Genomic DNA, 20,891 nt, shown 5'->3' on the forward strand with positions numbered 1-20,891 from the left:
GCGTAACCGGAAATCAGCTGCTGTGCGGCAGATTCACAGTTCTTAATAGCGTTGCAGTTCAAACAGTTCTTAAAGCGGTATTGAAAAAAAACAGTTCTTTAAAGCGGTATGCCGAAAGTTCAAAAGCTCACAGTCCATTTAAAAGGAGAGACTTTTTTAAGGCGATTCAAATTCTCTTCCACGTCGTTGTCCTTCTATCCCCGGCGTCGAACTCTTCCCACGTCGAATTTTTATGAAACGTAATGGTTTAATGGCACTAACCTCTTCTTCCACACCCTGTCCTCAATCTCCCGCTATCCCAGCGGAGATTAACACGAGAACAGTCAACGAAATCCTTCCGAATGAGGATCAAATAAGGTCGAAACCAATCCACCGTCGAAAATCGATTCTCCTCGATCTTTATCTTCCAGATTCTTATCTTCACTCTCCACCAGCAAAGAAACCGCTGGCAACGACCTTTTAAACTTTAGGCATTATATAAAACTTCATTTTTCAACTAAACTGTGTCATCACATTAAATCACGCAGTGACATGAAGTCAGCTTGGCAAACCCATCCACGAACTGCCCCACCCCACAGGGTGGGCCTTCCTTTTATAACCTGTAAAAAAAAACTGTCACATGACCTCTACTGGTGGGAAAATGACGTCACTCCACCATCACAAGACCATTACCTCAAGTCCAGTATAGCTTCAACCCCAGTCACGTGACAAGGGTACCACTGTCACGTGTCACGGGTACGTAACAACATGATATTCAACAAAATTTAATTTCCTGTTTCTTCAAATTCCTGTGTAATACAAGTAGTCTGAAATTATGTTTGTTTTCAGCATCTGGTGGTCTGTCATAACCACAAAGAAATTCTGAAGAAGCAACACTTTTGAAAAAAATTGCTGTCTGGTGTAATGCTCCAATAAACATCACTTAATCATTTTTGAGATGGGCGCAACCAGGGTTAGTTTCTTTCCCTGAGCCACTAAAGAAGAATAAGAATCATGAAAGAAGGTTGGAACAGAATTGGTACAAAAAACTTAACTTCTTGAATATTTTTTATTGCCAGTTGTATTTGACAATTGTATAACTGATGAAGTTCATCACTGGGAAGTTATTACTGGCAAAAGGCAAGGCTGTTGAATCTGACTTTGCACAAACTTTATAAACAAGAAGGGGCAGCAATCAGATTGCATTGGACACATGGCTAGGAACTGGGCCGTTTAACTCCACCTTTCTTTGCTGGTGTTTGTTTCCTGCTCAGACTGCCTCTTGTCTATTTTGATATAAGTCAGACATGTAACTACAAATTATTAACTAAGATCGCCTTGCCATTTTGTCATTATTTTCCTGGACAAAATTAGTTTAAACTCTTAAGTTATTTCTTAAAATTGCTCTAATTGATAAATAGGCTTGGAACACGTGGGTGGGGCACCATAACATTGGACAGTAGTCAGGTGTAGAGGAGAGCACATGGTGTGAATGCAAGAACAGACAGTTATCATGTATGTGTAATAGTTCTGCCTCAATAATTTGGAATATGAGACCAATGTGAACTGAACACTAAAGATAGCGTAATAGCTTACTGAACTATTTACCCTGCAGTGGAAATGTTTCTTTCCATAGTACTGTCATTCACTCCACCTGCACCTTCTATTTTACTGAGCCTCAGGTTGTATTTAAAAATAATTGGAGAGGTATGTGTGTGAGCATGTTTTCCTTAACTGGATTGGTCTGCAGAAGTGGTTTATCAAGTGTACATCAATTCAGTGCACAGCAACTGGAAGAGTTTACTGGTAATCATGAACATGAATGTCTGCTGCTGTAGGGCTAATTTGCTTCTGACATTTGGACGTTTAGTATTTTCAGGCTATGTTGACCAGAGATCACATGGTAATTCCTGACGGAGAATCACCAGAGGGCAAGTGCATAATAATGGAAAAAGCACAACTGTGCTTTTTTATTGCAAGTTTGCAACATAAAATAAGGACTGGAAATTTGTGTCTAAGCTTTAATATTCGGTCATCTACTGTTTACCAGCTAAAGTAAGGAGGCATGGGATCCAAGGGGACTTTGCTTTGTGGATCCAGTACTGGCTTGCCCACAGAAGGCAAAGAGTGGTTGTAGACGAGTCATATTCTGCATGGAGGTCACTCACCAGTGGAGTGCCTCAGGGATCTGTTCTGGGACCCTTACTCTTCGTGATTTTTATAAATGACCTGGATGAGGAAGTGGAGGGATGGGTTAGTAAGTTTGCTCTTGACACAAAGGTTGGAGGTATTGTGGATAGTGTGGAGGGCTGTCAGAGGTTACAGAGGGACATTGATAGGATGCAAAACTGTGTTGAGAAGTGGCAGATGGAGTTCAACCCAGATAAGAGTGAAGTGGTTCATTTTGGTAGATCAAATATGATGGCAGAATATAGTATCAATGGTAATACTCCTGGCAGTGTGGACGATTAGAGGGATCTTGGTGTTCGAGCCCACAGGACGCTCAAAGCAGCTGTGCAGGTTGACTGTGTGGTTAAGAAGGCGTACGGTGTATTGGCCTTCATCGATTGTGAATTGAACTTAGGAGCCGAGAGGTAATGTTGCAGCTATATAGGATCCTGGTCAGACCCCACTTGGAGTACTGTGCTCAGTTCTGGTCGCCTCACTACAGGAAGGATGTGGAAGCCATAGAAAGGGTGCAGAAGAGATTTACAAGGATGTTGCCTGGATTGGGGAGCATGTCTTTTGAGAATAGGTTGAGTGAACTTGGCCTTTTCTCCTTGGAGCGACGGCGGATGAGAGGTGACCTTATAGAGGTGTATAAGATGATGAGAGGCATTGATCGTGTGGATAGTCAGAGGCATTTTACCAGGGCTGAAATGGCTAGCACAAGAGGGCATAGTTTTAAGATGCTTGTAAATAGGTACAGAAGAGATGTTAGGGGTAAATTTTTTACTCAGAGAGTGGTGAGTGCGTGGAATGAGCTGCTGGCAACGGTGGTGGAGGTGGAAACGATAGGGTCTTTTAAGAGACTTTTGGATAGGTACATGGAGCTTAGAAAAATAGAGGGCTATAGGTAAGTCTAGTAATTTCTAAGGTAGGGACATGTTCAGCACAACTTTGTGGGCCGAAGGGCCTGTATTGTGCTGTAGGTTTTCTATGTTTTCTATATATGATCACAACACACCAAGCATCAGACTATGAACTGGGAGCACACAGGTTGTCACAAGTAATTTTCAGCCAGCCACCACTGATATAAAAGTAAGGAAAAGCTGCCCACCACTGGGCTCAAATCACAAATTTTCAAAGTCACCACTAATTAAACTAATGTACTGCTGACACTAAAACCATAAAGTGTACCAGCAACTGAGAGTTTTTGTAAACCTCACCCTTCAACAAAAATGTGTTTACAAGGTTTTCAGGAAAGCTTGGAAGAGCCGGCAGCTTTATCAAGGAAATGGAGTATTGGATGTTTTGGATGCGCACACAAATAAAGATTGTATCTGCTGCAGGATTATTGTTGTCTTAAAATATCTGTAATATATATTAGTAGAATATACTCGCCCTGATGTTTCATGTAATCTATTATTTCATTTAAAAAGTCAGCATAATGGTGCATCAATTAGAAAATGGATTCAAATTCATTACATTCATGTCCATATTCTGTCAGTAATTAGTGGGTTAAGTCATGGCATTTCAGCATTCCCTTAAAATGTTTATTCCCCTGATGACATCATAACAAGATTATAACATTTTAAAAAATCTGAGATCCAGTTATAAAATGTTGAATTTTGATGCGTAGACATTCTTTTTGTGGTTTAAGTAAAAATTAGCAAATTTTCAAATAATAAAACTTTCCAGTCTTTCAACACTGAATGATGCGTGTCCTGTGTTGATGTGGAAGAAGATAGATGAACCTTTTGATCTCACACTCGTAAATATCGTGAAGCAGTTTCTGAGTCATTTTATGGGGGGAAAATGTGGATAGTGGAAATCTAGACAAAAACACAGAAAATGATGAAACAGTCAGCAGGCCACATATAATTTGTGGAAGCAGTCAATGTTGGTATCAGAATTGGAAAAGAGAGAGATAAAAGTTATTTCTGAATCTATTCAATTGCAATAGTTGGATAAAATTCCTCGGCAAAGTAGTGGCTCTTAAACACTACTCATCAGTTGGTAGAGCACTTGAATAGGAGAGTGGTGAAGCCATGCAGTCATATAATAAGATAACAAATTGGAAGAAAAGATATTGGTGTGTGGATTTAAATTTTAATTGGGACAATTAAAAATGTCAATTTAGGGCAAGAACACATTTTGAGAAGAAACAAACAAAAAGAATTATGATGAACTTTGTTAGTCCACACATGGAAAACTGATCACAATTTTCACCTCTATGAGATTTTTGGGTACTATGGTAGCATAGTGGTTAGTGAAATGTTATTACTGCCCCAGCGACCTGGGTTCAATTCCTGTCTCTTCAGAGCTTTCCCTGTGACTGTGTGGGTTTTCTACGGGTGCTCTGATTTCCTCACACATTTCCAAGATGTCTGGGTTAGTAGGCTAATCGGTCCCAGGAGTGTAATTGGGCGATGTGGACTTGTTTTTGTGCATTTTCTCTAAATAAGTGAACTATTGCATATTAAAGATACAGAGAATCAGATTTACAAGGATAACATCAGAATTAAGACAACACTTTATAAGAAGCACAGAGTACTAGCCTTTTTCTCTAAAAAGTAGTGAAGTCTGTAAATAACCATGTAAAGTTTTGTGAGGATAGACAGTTTTTTCTGTTTATATCAGAATTCAAAATGATGATGACAGATAGAAAATGATCAGCAATGAATCCAACAGTGATTTAGAACAATGATTGTCAACCACATAATGCTCAGAATTGTAGGCCTTATTTAAAAATTGTTGCAGTGTTAAAAGGGAGTTCTGCTGATCGCATGAGAGGAGAATAGAATAATAAGCCTTTGCAAAACACTTCTGGTGAAGACTCTGTTTATGTAATTCAGTATCCCAATTTTTTTTAACAGTGGGTCTTGAACCACATGAAGCTCAACTTTTCCCAAGATCTACAGGATTTCTCAAGGTTCAAGGAAAAGATGTATTCATAGAGAAATGTTTGTTGTAAATGTCATAGAATGACAGTGTAGAAAGTTTGCATGACTCACAGTAGATGGAAGGTATCAATCAGACAAACAGCTGTGGCCGAATATTTCAGCTTGAGTTGTCAGCAGCAAATAGCTTTTCTCCCCTTTTGGTTTTCTATTTAACATCTATCATTAAGGATCTGCTTCAAAGAACTTATAGTTAGCTCCCAGTATTTTAGCCTTCTTGTGCAAATCTACAGTGGCATGCAAAAGTTTGGGTACCCATGGTCAAAATTTCTGTTACTGTGAATAGTTAAGTGAGTGGAAGATGAACTGATCTCCAGAAGTCATAAAGTTAAAGATGAAACATTCTTTTCAACATTTTAAGCAAGATTAGTGTGTTATTATTGTTTTGTACAATTTTAGAGTGAAAAAAAGGAAAGGAGCACCATGCAAAAGTTTGGGCACCCCAAGAGATTTGAGCTCTCAGATAACTTTTACCTAGGTCTCAGACTTTAATTGGCTTGTTAGAGCTATGGCTTGTTCACAGTCATCGTTAGGAAAGGCTAGGTGATGCAAATTTCAAAGCTTTATAAATACCCTGACTCCTCAAACCTTGTCCCAACAATCAGCAGCCATGGGCTCCTCTAAGCAGTTGCCTAGCACTCTGAAAATTAAAATAAATGATGCCCACAAAACAGGAGAAGGCTATAAGATGATAGCAACACGTTCTCAGGTAGCCGTTTCCTTAGTTTGTAATGTAATTAAGAAATGGCAGTTAACAGGAACGGTGGAGGTCAAGTTGAGGTCTGGAAGACCAAGAAAACTTTCTGAGAGAACTGCTCGTAGGATTGCTAGAAAGGCAAATCAAAACCCCCGTTTGACTGCAAAAGACCTTCAGGAAGGTTTAGCAGACTCTGGAGTGGTGGTGCACTGTTCTACTGTGCAGCAACACCTGCACAACTATGACCTTCATGGAAGAGTCATCAGAAGAAAACCTTTCCTGCGACCTCACGCGTCAAAATTCCGTGTCAGAAGTTTGCAAAGGAACGTCTAAACAAGCCTGATGCATTTTGGGAACAAGTCCTGTGGACTGATGAAGTTAAAATAGAACTTTTTGGCTGTAATGAGCAAAGGTATGTTTGGAGAAAAAAGGGTGCAGAATTTCATGACAAGAACACCTCACCACCTATTAGACACGGGGGTGGATCGATCATGTGTTGCAGCCAGTGGCACGGGGAACATTTCACTGGGAGAGGGAAGAATGAATTCAATTAAATACCAGCAAATTTTGGAAGTAAACATCAGATCATCTGTAAAAAAGCTGAAGATGAAAAGAGGATAGCTTTTACAACAGGATAATGATCCTAACCACACCTCAGAATCACACCTTGCAATGGACTTCCTCGAGGCGCAAACTGAAGGTTTTGTGATGGCCCTCATAGTCCCCTGACCTAACCGTCATCGAAAATCTATGGATACACCTCAAAAGGTCTGCATCTGCATGCAAGACAGCCCAAGAATCTCACAGAACTAGAAGCCTTTTGGAAGGAAGAATGGGTGAAAATCCCACAAAGAAGAACTGAAAGACTCTTAGCTGGCTACAGAAAGCATTTACAAGCTGTGATACTTGCCAAGGGGGTGTTACTAAGTACTGACCATGCAGGGTGCCCAAACTTTTGCTTCGGGCCCTTTTTCTTTTTTGTTATTTTGAAACTGTAAAAGATGGAAATAAAAAAAGCATTCTTGCTTAAAATATTAAAGAAATGTGTTATCTTTAACTTTATGCCTTTTGGAAATCAGGTCATCTTTTACTCACTTAGCTATTCACAGTAACAGAAATTTTGACCAGGGGTGCTCAAACTTTTGCGTGCCACTGTATATCCATGTCAAGAGTTTGACAACTGCTCTCTGTCTGTTAGTATCCTTGTTACTTTAGCTGATCAGGTAAACAGCTAATTTGACCAACATCTTTATTAGGTTAATATCATCTCTGGCTTTACTCAAGTTCTCTTGATATATCTGTTTAGGTTATTATTTCTGCTAGCCCCATTCTGGTGGCACATGCTTAATTAATTTACAATTATTAACTTCGGGTTATCCGTTCCCCATGCGTGTCAATTTCACTTTCTCAGAGGAAAGGTACTCTACCCCTAGCCAGCTTAAGAGGGTTGTAAAGGAATCTTCAAAAAGATTTTGTTTTAGAATCTGTCTCAATACCTTGTGTTGATTGTCACTATTACAAAATATAGGCAATATTTTTATGCAACAAATATCGCAACCTTTTTAACAAAATTTCTTGTAGCTACTCCAGAACCAAACTTCTAACACGGTGTTGATGTGTCTAACGTCTGCAGCTGAGTAGTGGTCAGTGTTATAATGTCAATGTAGGAGCCATGTGTTCTGTGTGGCGTGTTTATTAGTACGGTAACTAGTCACACTAGTGGGGGTGTGGTAGAAGCGAAGGGAATAAGGTACATATTCATGCTTATTTTGTGGCACTTTTCTAACAGAGGTCATATCTTTGACTGCTAAGATAATACTCAGTAATGTTTGCTAATTGCTAATAAAGGATCAGAATTAGGAATTTGAGTCTTTGGCTTAATCGTTGGAGCAATGGTTGTATCATGCAAGTGTAACAATTCCGTCTGGGGTTGCAGGCTGGTGGCAGTAGTTTTGTTATGATTTTGGATCAATTTTTGCTGCTTCAGTCTCCATTACTTTATTTAATTTGCACATATTCAGAGGCCACAAACAGCATTGTGATCCTCTTACTATCTTTCCTTTCGGTTAGTCCTGATGAAGGGTCTTGGCCTGAAACGTCGACAGCGCTTCTCCCTATAGATGCTGCCTGGCCTGCTGTGTTCCACCAACATTTTGTGTGTGGTGTTGTTTGAATTTCCAGCATCTGCAGATTTCCTTGTATTGTGATAAGGACTTGGTAATTGCTTGCTTGTCCCTTGAAGGATGAATGTTGACTAGAACTATTAAAATAACTCCCCTGTCCTTCTTTGAAATGAGCCTTTTTTTAAAACATGTATCTGAAAGAGCAGACAGGCCTAGATGTAAAATTCTGAAGCATAGCATGCTTAACACTGCTCTGGAGTGTGTCAGCTAGATATTTTTTGTGTTGGTGTTTCTGGGATGGCCTTTAACTTTATGGGTTCAATGGGATTGAACGTTATACAGTATATTTGGGAGTTCAAACGTTATGAAGTAATTGGTGCATATCTTTAATTTCTGCCAAGTTTTCTGCCCTCACTATTAACGGTTTTGTTGTAACACTACTCTTCCATAATCATAGTTTTCAGAATCTCAGTGATTTGGGAAGAGGAAATTTCCCAAGTGTAATCACCTCAATTCTTTTGGTGTTGCTGGGCTTGTTCTGTAGTGCAGTGTCATCATGAACTTTTAAGATTTCTCTAGTTCCATGCTACTGTTTGGTAATGAAGCTTGCAATGTGACAGTAACTCATTTAACTGTAACCAAAGTGGTTTGTGTCAGAGAAGAGAATGTTGGGCACATAGAAAGAGTGGGAGCTATATGAAAGCAGTCCATCAAATAGACTTTAAGGTAACCTAGAGAGCAAGGTGACCAAGAAGTCCGTTTTCGGAAGGGAATTTCTGAAGACGTCTGAAATATTTTTAAGTCCAGCTATAAATGGAGATGAGCAACACACAAAATGCTGGGGGATCTCAACAGATTAGGTAGCATCTGTGGAGGAGTGAATAACCAGTTTGTTTCGGACTGAGGCACTTCATTGGGACTGCATAGTAAGGCGAGAAGAAGCCAGAATATGAAGGTGGGGAATGAAGTACATTGGCAGGTGGTAGGGAGCTAGGTGATGGGGAAGGTTGGGGGGGGGGGGGGGGGAGAGATGTAGGAGTGGCATGAAGTGAGAAGCTGGGAGATGATAGATGGAAAAAGTAAAGGGCTGAAGAACAAAAGGAATCTGATAGGAGAGGTGAGTAGACAATGGGGGAACGGGGAGGAGAGACAACAGAGGGACATGATGAGCAGCTGAGGAGAAGGGAAGGGGTAGGAGGGGAGTCAGAATGGGGAATGTAAAAAAGAGAGATGGGGAGAGGGGAAGTGTAACAAATTTTATGTCACTGCATGAAGAATGAAAATGTGAGGTTGGTTGTGATTGCAGAGATGGGTAGATAGGAGTGGTTAGGTTAGGAGTGAAGATGAAGATTTTGAACAGAGTGCTTTAATGAATTGTGAGCCAATGTGAGGTGGTAAAGATTGATCATAACCGAGCTATATTTTGAGTGAGGAAGTTTCTTGGAATAGAGTTTGTCTCTATTGCTGCTTTTTGTTTTGTGAGTCTCAATTTATTCTATGGGTTTGATTTTGTTGAGATTTGCTGTCAGTTCTGTGGAGATTTGCTGTCAGTTCTGTGAAGAACTGCTAGTATTTAACTTGATTCATACTAATAAATTTGTGGCATTTTTGAATGCATGGGTCATGGATTTGCTGACCCAGTTCAAGCACTTTTTTGTATTCAACAGTGGGGAAAAGGGCTTTCCTAGAATCACAGAGAAACCAGCAGCTGGATTCACTATACAATTCATTTGATAAGATATCTTACAGCTGTGAGCAAGAAACACAAAGAAAGGCAATTAACACATTCATAATAATTTGTATTAGTCAAATACTTAAATGCTGTCAGATGATTTAACAAACTGTGATTTAATAATTTCTTTGTTTTTGTATGTTACTGTCACTACTGAGTTGAAAATATTAAATAGAACTCTGTTGGCTTTGGTGTGTTTGGCATCCAGTAAATGTTCTCAAAAGTTTTGTTGGGAATGAGGGTTTAATAGCTGCATGGGATGTTTTGGAGAAAATCGTGCAGCTTACTGCTGAGTGTGGGTGGTGGGCTCCTCTTGACAAAACGCAGACCTGTGTTTCTTTGAACTACTAACTGAACAGATGTGGTTGAAAGATTTACATGTGCAGGTGTTAGTCTTAAACAGGATTTTTGCTCTGGTAATTTAATTTCTTTGTTTATTTTTGCATGTTCCATCGGAAAATTTCTGTGTTCAATTAACTGATTTTTCTGAAGGCTGAAGATAAAAAGTAAGCTTTGGAAATCAATTGGGTTATCAGAGCTAGCTTTTGGCACCTCCTTGCTCCTGTGTTCTTAAACTGTGTACGTACCATTATATTAACATCCAGAATTACAATTTCCATTCACCCATTTACCATGACAATACCATCAAAATTATCAGTTCATGTGGTGATCACCAATATTGAATGGTATAAAAATAACATCAAGCCGTACCTTTAAAATTTCTTTGAAGTGAAGCCTCTTGTGTCATTATAAACTTGTTATTCAAGATTATTTAATGTCCTTTCCGGTACACAAGTGTTAAGGAAAATGAAATAATTGGTACTTCAGATGCAATGCAGCACAAAAAAGCAATAAGGTACAGAATAAAGAAACATAAGTTTTTTAAAAATCTGGTGGTCCTGGAAAAGATGCTACATAGCCTCTTTCCTGATAGGAGTGGGACAAACAGTCTCATGAGTAGGTTGGGTGGGGTCCTTCCTGATATTGCTGGTCTTTTTCCAGCACTATAATGTCCTTGATGGCAGTATGGTGATCCTGCCCATTATAGAGCCCTCCTGTCCACAGTAGTGCAGTTTCTGTACCATACTGTAATGCAGCATGTTTGGATGCTCTCTACTGCACATCTGTAGAATGACGTGAGTATAGATGTACATAGTCCAGCTCCCTTCAGCTCCTCAGAAAGTAGAGGCATTGGTGAGCTTTCTTGATTGTGTAGGATATGTTTTGGGACCATGAGAAATTGTGCAAGATGTGCAGTTAGGAGTTTGAAACTGCACACAGTATCCACTGCTGTGCCGTTGATGTAAAGAGGGGTGTGAGTGGTGTGAACTCTCCTGAACTTGATAACCATGTCCTTGATCTTGTTGACATTGATGTTGTCAGCCCAGCTGCCTTATGGGCATTTACTCTCTGCAAATGAAATGCAAGCACTGCCAATCAGTGCCAGCCAGTGAGTTGAGAACATAGATAAACTTCTGAAAAAGAAAAAGCATACAGTTGGCCCTCCTTATCCACAGGGGATTGGTTCCAGGACCCTCCGCGATTACCAAAAAACGCAGATGCTCAAGTCAGTGGACTTTAGGATCTGGCGGAGCTCCGGACCTTATTTAACTTGTATCAGTGCGGTGGACTTTAGGACCCAGAGGAGCTTGGGACCTGCTGCCCGCAGTGTTTCTGTTCCGGAAAACGATCACGGTTGAAAATAAAGTGGAAATAATAAAGCAATTGGAAAGAGGTGAAATGCCATCGGTCATTGGAAAAGCGTTAGGTTACAGTCAGTCAACGATCGGAACAATTTTAAAGGCTAAAGTGAGAATAATGGAGGTCCTGCCTCGATGAAAGCTACAATTAGTACTAAGCAACGCAGTGGTTTAATTATTGAAATACTTATGTTTCTTAAGTGTTTTATATGCATAGAAAGGTAAAATATATAGTATATACAAAGACAAACGTTTGACTAACTGACGCTAAATAATACTGGATGTACCTGTTTTTTTTTCGATTCCCAATCCACGGTAACCTATGCACATCCTCCCGTACACTTTAAATCATCTCTAGATTACTTGTAATACCCAATACAATGTAAATAGTTGTTATACTAAATTGTTTAGGGAATAATGACTAGAAAAAAAAGTCTGTACATGCTCAAACAACAGGTGCTGGAGAGAGAACTTCCGGGTTTTCCCGATCCGTGGTTGGTTGAATCCGCACATGCGGAACCCGCGGATAAGGAGGGCGACCATATATAATTCTACACTGAGTCAAAAATGTGTAAGTCCTGAGGTTTATAGGCATGTTACATCATGTGAGCTATCTGCAGCTGATCTCCAAGTCTGCTGGTGTTATGTAAATGTAGATCTACTCAACTGGTAAGGCCTCATCTGATACATTGTGCATTCTTTAGGTAAGCGGGCATAATTTGCTTACAAGAACTGTTTGATTTGCAAATCAAACTGTACTGTCTTTCATTCAAATTAAATCTTTGAATGCATTCCTTTGTGTCCCAAAAATGATAATAGCATAACAAATTTGAAATTTTGAGTGAATCTATTTCACTTATGCATTCAGAAATACATTTTCAAAACGCTGGTTAGACCAATAGATTCAGCGATTACAAATGCTGCATGGAGTTATGTTATCCCCATTGAGTGTGCAGTGAGTTATTTCAAGGATTTGTTCTGTGTAATCATTCCCAGGCTGAAACCCATGGCAAGTTCTACTGCACCAGATATGACATTTTAATGTTTCTCTGGGCTTTCAAATAATCATTTTAAAAAGCTATGCTTTTAATAGATGACCTTTTGTATGGAGCGACACTGTCTCTGCAGGTAGCTGCAATTGAAGGCAGGTATTTTATGTATCAATGGCAGAATATTTCCTTATTCAAAATTATTATGGGTGAGGCTGAAGCACCAAGTGTTGGAATATTTTGGTTGTGATCAACAGCACCATTTTCCTCCTTTTTAATGGAGATGTGACTTAGCTTCATCAGTAATGCATTCTTTTTAAACTGACCAATCTCGACGGAAGGGCTTTTGACCAACAAATAGGACACGCCCCTCACAGGACAAGTTTGTAAAATGCTGGAATTTTTTTAACCTTTTCAACACTAAGGCATTGTTGACAAAGCTAGCTTTCATTCAGAAAGTGATGGTGAACCACCTGTTTGAAATACTGCAGTGAATGAGTAAGAAGTGCTGTTGGGTAGAAAGTTTCAGGATATAGACCCACTGAGGATATGTTTTCAAGTCAGGATGGTGTGTGGCTTGAGGAACAAAGCATAGTGGTAGTGTTCCTTTGTATCTTCTTCTCTTGTCCTTGTTGATGGTTAATAATAAAATTCAAATTTATATTAAATAATTGCAGACAATTCATTTAAAATTGTTTTTCAATCATACTTTCTTATGTTGCTATCAAATAGGTAAGTGCACTAAGACGACAAGAAAGAATGATTAAGAATCGTGAATCAGCATGTCTTTCCCGAAGAAAGAAGAAGGAATATTTACTGAATCTGGAGCACAGGCTGAGGTCTGCACTTGTTGAAAATGCCAAGCTTAAGAATGAAAATGGTTCTCTTCAAAAACAGCTCCAGGAGTTGATGTCCGAGGTCAGTAAGTTTCCAGAATAGGCTTGAATCTGGATGTTGAGGAAGAAAAAGTTCACTGCCTGTAGATCATACAGGTGATAATTTAATAATCTTAAAAGATGCAGTGCAATATTTTATTAGAAAAGATGAGCATTTCTCAGAAGCAGTTTTAATTTAGTTTGCTGGGAAAAATAGGCATGCTTTTAGTTCTTTGGAAAATGGTCCCATTTACATGCACATATGTGGCAATTGTTCTAAACATCTGGCGTAAGTGGAACTTGAGCTATTTTTGAACAGAGAATAATCATTGCCAGATTACCAGGAAGTAACCTGGTGTAGAACATAGAACAGAGAAAGTATAGAACGGTATTGGCCCTTTGGCCCATGATGTTGTGGCTTTCAGTCTAACCCTTCTCTCCTACACAGCCCGTAACTCTCTATTTTTGTTACATCTATGTGCCTATCTAGGAGTCTTTTAAGTGTCCCTATTATGTCAGGTATAATTTGGGAGAGTTGGAGACTCAGTGGTTGGTGGAATTTGCTGAGAGTTGGTTAGGGGCAAAAAGGGAATTGATGCCTGATGTAGTTGGAAGCTGAGAGATTAGAGAATCAGTGTTGACTTGGGGAAGTGTGAATGCCGAAGTTGGTAGATAGAACTTTTTGAGACCTAGGTTGGTTGGGAGAGTGGATGTAGTTGGTTCTGTGTGGTTGCTAGGAGGGGATAGTCGGAACCAGCCGCAAAGTATTGAAAACAAAGAAAGGTTTGTACAGTGAAAGCATGACTGTTCCAAAGTGTTCAACGATAGCTGCCTTTCAGAAGAATATTATTTAAAGTTTTTGGCAATGCAATGCTCTGAAAGCTGCAATGCATGCAGAATTACTTCATTTGATGCAAATCTGTTGTGGGAATCAAATGTAACTCACATCCAGAACCTTGAGTGGAATTTCTGGAGTGACGTAACATGAAGATTTTAGTGTTTTGTTTGAGAAAAAGGAAATCCTTAAAGTCCTGTCATTTGATTTTTAAGTCAGTGGATTGTCCTCCTGTAGCTGCATGCTACTTTGCTTCTGTTGTATTAATGCAGATTTTGTATTTCCACAAGCAGGGAAGAAGGAAAGGATGTGCTGCTGGTCCATAAGTATTCAGGGATAGCAATTAAGAATATTGCTGATAAGACTGCTAGTCTCAAATTTGCTCTTAGAAGGTGATGATTGCTTTCTGCAATGGTGTGGTTTGTTTGGTCATTTCCCAGCAGCTGCATCTTGTTGATGTTATAGCCCAAACTTGATTTATCTAATCCTTTTAGTGGGTGTCAGAGAAAGAACTTCTTTACCTAAGGCATGGTTGGAATCTGAAATACATTGGCTGGCTCAGTATTGGAAGTGGGTACTCTCAAAGCATTTAGGGGTGCATTGAAATTACCAAAACCTGGAAGATCAAGGATCAAGTGCTCATATCAGGGATAATATTAGATTGTCAGCATTAACAATCCCATGGGCTGATTTCTGTGCTGTCTGTGTTTATGATGTAATGAGGATGTTTTATAAGGCTCTGGGTGAGGCCTCACTTGGAGTATTGTGAGCAAGTTTGGGCCACTTATCTAAGAAAGGATGTACTGGTATTGGAGAGGGTTCAAAGGACGTTCACAAAAGTGATTCTGGGATTGAAAGGCGAATCATATGAGGAGCGTTTAATGGCTTTGGGCTTATACTCACTGGAATTCAGAAGAATTGAAGGGGGATCTCATCGAAACTTATCAAATCTTGAAAGGCCTTGATAGATTAGATGTGGAGAGGATGTTTCCTGTGTTGGGGGAATCGAAGACCAGAGGACACAGCCACAGAACAGAGGGATGTCCATTTAGAGCAGAGGTAAGGAGGAATTTCTTTAGCCAGAGAGTGATGTATCTGTGGAATTTGTTGCCACAGGCGGCTGTGGAGGCTGTGTCATTGGGTATATATAAGGTAGAGGTTGATAGATTCTTGATTAGTCAGGGCATGAAGGGATATGAAGAGAAGGCAGGAGATTACAGCTGAGAAGGAAATGGATTAGGCATGATGAAATGGCAGATCAAACTCGATGGGCCAAATGTCCTAATTCTACTCCTATATCTTATGGTCTTATGATGTGAATGAATTAGTTTGCCCTTTTGAAGATAGTATGTTGAGATCAAAGGGGTTCACAAGTTTATGCATGAAAAGAAGAATAGAGTAAAAGAAGAGGATCTCACAATCTTGTAAATTTTGTGTTAATTTAGTACTTCAGGACTCTGCTGTATATTTGGAAATATAATAATTTTTCATCTTTCAGAATCAGCAATTAAAAGTTTCTGCTCCAAGAAGAAGAGCTGCATGTGTCATGGCATTGTTGGTGTTCATAGCATTCAGTTATGGTCCTGCAAGGTAAATTTAAATATTTGAGTATTCATTTCCATATCCCGATTCAGTATCTAAATGAGAAACATGCCAGTCTCTTTTATTAACTATGTTCTGGTGTGTAAAACTACATTGACAGATCAGTCACCAATAGCTCTTGCACCTAAGTACCTAAAAGTGATTAATATCCAGCATTTTAGTTTCATAACGTCCACTCCAGGATGTTAACTTTGTTGTTTTTAAGCTATTCTTGAGTAGCTTTGACTTTATGCTTCAGGTCATTGGTTTGCTGAGAAACAGATCTTCTCCCAAGTCGCAGTTCTCTTGCACACTGCATCAGGTTTTCCTCCAGGATTTCCCTGTTTAGGCTGCATTGATTTTACCCTTTACCTTCACAAGCCTTCTAGGGCCTGCTGCAGTGAAGCATCCACACAGCCACCACTATGCTTCACGGTAGGGACAGTGTGTTTTGATGATGTGCGGTGTTTGGCTTACACTAAACAGTGTTTAGTCTGATGGCTGAACAGCTCAATTTTGGTTTCATCAAACCATAGAACCTTCTTCCAGCTGACTTCAGAGTCTCCCACATGCCTTCTGGCAAACTCTAGCTGAGATTTCATTTGAGGTTTTTTTCACAGTGGCTTTCTCTTTGCCACTCTCCCATAAATTTTCAGTGATAAAAGTGGAATTGGAATTAGTTATTATTATCATATGTACTGATGTACGATCAAAATCTTCTTGCATTACCATACAAGCAAATCAAATCATTCATAGTGCTTTGAGGTAGTGCAATATAAAACAATAACAGAATGCAGAATAAAATGCAACAACTACAGAGAAAGTGCAGTTCAGGTCGACATAAGGTGCAAGATCATAATAAGGTAGATTCTGAGGTCAGGAGTCCATCTTATCATATATGTACTGGTGGTGATCTCCCAACAGGAAGCTGTCCTTGTGCCTGGTGGTATGTGCTTTCCAAGGGGAGAGGTGAGAAGAGCGAATGTTTGGAGTGGATGGGGTTTTTAAATTATGCTGACTGCTTTACTATAAATTTATTAATATTCTTCCTAAGATTTATTTTGATATGAATAGCTTAAATTCTGTTCTTATTTTCATGAATAAGAAAACAACAACAAAAATTAAATAAATTTAAGAGTTGAGAAAAGCGATTTGATTGATGAAGTCATGCCTGGGCATAACATGACACTTTACAACAATCAGTTGCTGATGGGCAGTTGTTTTGAAATTGCACACACAGAGGAATTCCATACAGCTGGTTAGTTTTGTAGTTTAATTCTGTTGTCTTTTATGTCTTTATCAGCTTTTCACCCCCCTTCAATCAAAACCCTTGCCCATCTGTTCATAATCTTTAAAGGGACTTGTCTGAATTTTCTGATTCTGATTCTAATATTAACTGGTAAAGAAACGTCTACCTCTTTCTGCAACTGGATTCTTGACTTCCTCATCAGGAGATCACCACCCGTACAATTGGTGATAACATATTCTTGCTACAATTAACACAGACGCACTTCAAGGATGCATTCTTAGCCTACTGATCTACTCTCTCTACACTCGTGACTGTGGCTAGGCACAGCTCAAAGGCTATCTATAAATTTGCTGATGACACTACTGTGGTTGGCAGAATCTCAGTTTCTGATAGCACATCATTCAAAGAGGGGTCTTCAGCAAAAGGATTGGAAATCAGAATCCCTATTACAGTCAAGAAAACTAAATTAGAAAACTCTGCCATGAACCCCGATAGACAATGTCTGGTCCATAAGAATTGGAGTTAGAGAACTTTGAGAAAAGCCGTTTGTAGTTTGGAGATGCTTTCTGAAGGAGTACTCAGTATGTTTCAAATGTTGTGCTTCAACAGCATACCAAGCAAACGACTGTGAAGCTGCCACACACTGCACTGAATGCAACTGTGACCAGCACATACGGTATCAGAACTTCATTCAGGGCTAGTGCCTTGTGCTACTACTGATTCCAGCACAACCACAGCAGACCGTGGTGGGAGCCAGCTGAGCATTCACCTGTTATAGCTGCTCCCTCATGCAGAGAGGTGTGCAGGAAAGGGTTCCATAGCAAATCCTACTCCAAAATTTGTCTTATCAACATCTATCTGACAGGACAGCCTGAGCAAAAAATGAAAGCAAATGTAATATTAGATGATCAAAGCAATGTGTCAATTGCAAAATCAACATTCTTTGGCACATTTCAGTTTTCAAAGCTGTTTCCCCATATATTCTAACACATGTTCTGGAAGATTAGAAGTTGCCTGAAGAAGGGCGGGTAGACTTATTATAGAGTGAATAGGAGGGGACTCTGTTAGCCTTGCCAACTCTCATTGAGTACAACCATATTCCCAACAACACGGATGAATTTGCAACTCCTGAAGCTACCCCACTTGACTCTTCTGCTGAAATTCGCCTGTTGTTTGGCAGAGACACCGTCCATGCATATAGGGTACGTGAAGAATATAATGGTCAGCGCAATGCACCTCATGGCCAATGACTAGACCTGGGGTGGGTCATAGTGGGTGAAGTCTGCCTCCATGGTGCTCATCAGCCCACTGTCAGCACATTGAAGACAAATGCCTTGAAGAACAGATGCTCAATTCATTTCAGACCCTATGACAGTAGAATCTGTGCAAAAGGGAAGATTGTAGATGAACAAGCCAAGCACATTGATGTATTTACCTCTGCTCAACCAGATTTAGCCAAGCTGGTCTTATAAATTAGCACTTTTCATCAAAGGCGAGGTCTTCCTTTTAATCATGAACAAGGAGTTTAGCAAAGAGAAGTCAAACAGTTGGGTAGCTCTCCGTGACTACTGCTACCAAACAACAGAGAGTAGGCCCTTAGTCAACTCGTGTCTCGCAGACTCACATAGAGAGAGAATTGAGATAGCAAAAATGATAACAAAAGGGTGGTCACAGAACTAGATGATATCAAGATCTTTAATTGACAACAATGTTATGTCTGCTTATATATTTAATGAAACAAGGAGGTTTCATGTTTATGTACATAATAGGATCCAAGGCATCAGGCAATCAACCCAGAAGAGCCAATGGAACTGTGTTCCTATTGATCTCTTCTGGCTAACCATACCACAAGAGGGCTCCAAGCTAATCAGCTCACCCTGTCCTCATGGTTAACCGGCCTGGCATATCTTGCTGATCCCCACCAGGATCATCATCAAGGCTGGTATTTTTGAAATTAAATGGTTTGAAGCCTATGCAGTAAGCCTGTTTTCAAGACAAATCTCTGAGACTATCTTTCTTTTACCAAAGATTTAGAGAAATGATCACTTGACTGTTAGTTTCACTGGTTAAGTTTGACACCTTAAGGATGGCAGTCGAGGATTATTCTGTGCTCTAGAGATGCACTTTTTTTGTATGAACATCATTTCCTGTATGTAATCTGTTTTTTATATCATTTCTTGCGCGGGTAAATTTGGATTTCGTTTTGAAGCACATGGTGGACCAATATCTATCTCCGTCCACTCTTTATTTGCCCTTGAAACAGCAATATCTGTGAGTTGTATATGCAGTTAATATTGGTAAACATTGACTAGATATTTTGAAGGAGGTCATTAAGATATTGTTGTTTCATGAGTTTTCTCTTGGTTACACGTCATAGTTATGGAGTGTTGTGTGTGTATATATTTCCTTGGTTAACACTGGTTGTGAGAATAATTGAGTATTAGTATTTTCAAGTCAAATCAAATCACTTTTATTGTCATTTCGACCGTAACTGCTGGTACAGTACATAGTAAAAATGAGACAATGTTTTTTCAGGACCATGGTGTTTCTTCCTCCAAGCTATCAGACACCTCAATACCCAGAGCCTGGACTGACACCTTACTGCCCTATTGTCTTGTTTATTATTTATTGTAATGCCTGCACTGTTTTGTGCACTTTATGCTGTCCTGGGTAGGTCTGTAGTCTAGTGTAGTTTTTTTTCTGTGTTTTTTACGTAGTTCAGTCTAGTTTTTGTACTGTGTCATGTAACACTATGGTCCTGAAAAAAGTCTCATTTTTACTATGTACAGTACCAGCAGTTATGGTCGAAATGACAATAAAAGTGACTTGACTTGACATGACACAGTGCAAAAACTAGACTGAACTACGTAAAAAACAACACAGAAAAAAAACTACACTAGACTACAGACCTACCCAGGACTGCATAAAGTGCACAAAACAGTGCAGGCATTACAATAAATAATAAACAAGACAATGGGGCAGTAAGGTGTCAGTCTAGGCTCTGGGTATTGAGGAGTCTGATAGCTTGGGGGAAGAAACTGTTACATAGTCTGGTCGTGAGAGCCTGAATGCTTCGGTGCCTTTTCCCAGACGGCAGGAGGGAGAAGAGTTTGTATGAGGGGTGCGTGGGGTCCTTCATAATGCTGTTTGCTTTGCGGATGCAGCGTGTAGTGTAAATGTCTATAATAGCGGGAAGAGAGACCCCAATGATCTTTTCAGCTGACCTCACTATCCACTGCAAGGTCTTGCGATCCGAGGTGGTGCAATTTCAGAACCATGCAGTGATGCAGCTGCTCAGGATACTCTCAATATAACCCCTGCAGAATGTGATGAGGATGGGGGGGTGGGAGATGGACCTTCCTCAACCTTCGCAGAAAGTAGAGACGCTGCTGGGCTTTCTTTTTTGCTATGGAGCTGGTGTTGAGGGACCAGGTGAGATTCTCCGTCAGGTGAACACCAAGAAATTTGGTGCTCTTAAAGATCTCTACCAAGGAGCCGTCGATGTTCAGCGGGGAGTGGTCGCTCCATGCCCTCCTGAAGTCAACAACCATCTCTTTTGTTTTGTTCACATTCAGAGACAGGTTGTTGGCTCTGCATCAGTCTGTTAGCTGCTGCACCTCCTCTCTGTAAGCTGACTCGTTGTTCTTGCTGATGAGACCCACCACGGTCATGTTATCGGCGAACTTGATGATGTGGTTCGAGCTGTGTATTGCAGCACAGTCATTCAGCTGCGCATCAATTCTGTATTGACTTTAATATGTATTTCACTTAGCTTTCTGCAGTTTCACAAGTAAGATCTCATTAAAAGCCCTGAAGGAAGCTTCTGACCCTGGCGATTTTTGAGAAGGTGCTTAACTCACATAGCTTTTTATATATGTGCACTACAAGGGCAGTAGTTTGACCCTTATCAATTTTTGTTAATACATCACAGAAGGCAGCGTATTGGGATGGATCTACTTTCCCCATGACTGCAGTAAACTGCAGAAAGTTGTGGTTATAGGTCAGTAC

At 39.9% G+C, this 20,891-nt stretch overlaps 1 protein-coding gene across 3 annotated transcripts in view; it reads left to right on the forward strand.

The window, feature by feature from the left end:
* atf6 (activating transcription factor 6) overlaps positions 1-20,891 on the forward strand; it is a 377,097-nt gene that overhangs the window by 103,891 nt on the left and 252,315 nt on the right. For all 3 annotated transcript variants that reach the window (XM_073063651.1, XM_073063649.1, XM_073063650.1), the window contains exons 8-9: positions 13,076-13,261; positions 15,552-15,643. In XM_073063651.1, coding sequence (XP_072919752.1) covers positions 13,076-13,261; positions 15,552-15,643 — 278 coding nt within the window. The remainder of the gene's footprint in view (positions 1-13,075; positions 13,262-15,551; positions 15,644-20,891) is intronic.

This window comes from Hemitrygon akajei, chromosome 12, assembly GCF_048418815.1.
Source record: "Hemitrygon akajei chromosome 12, sHemAka1.3, whole genome shotgun sequence".
NCBI classification, from domain to species: Eukaryota; Metazoa; Chordata; class Chondrichthyes; order Myliobatiformes; family Dasyatidae; genus Hemitrygon; species Hemitrygon akajei.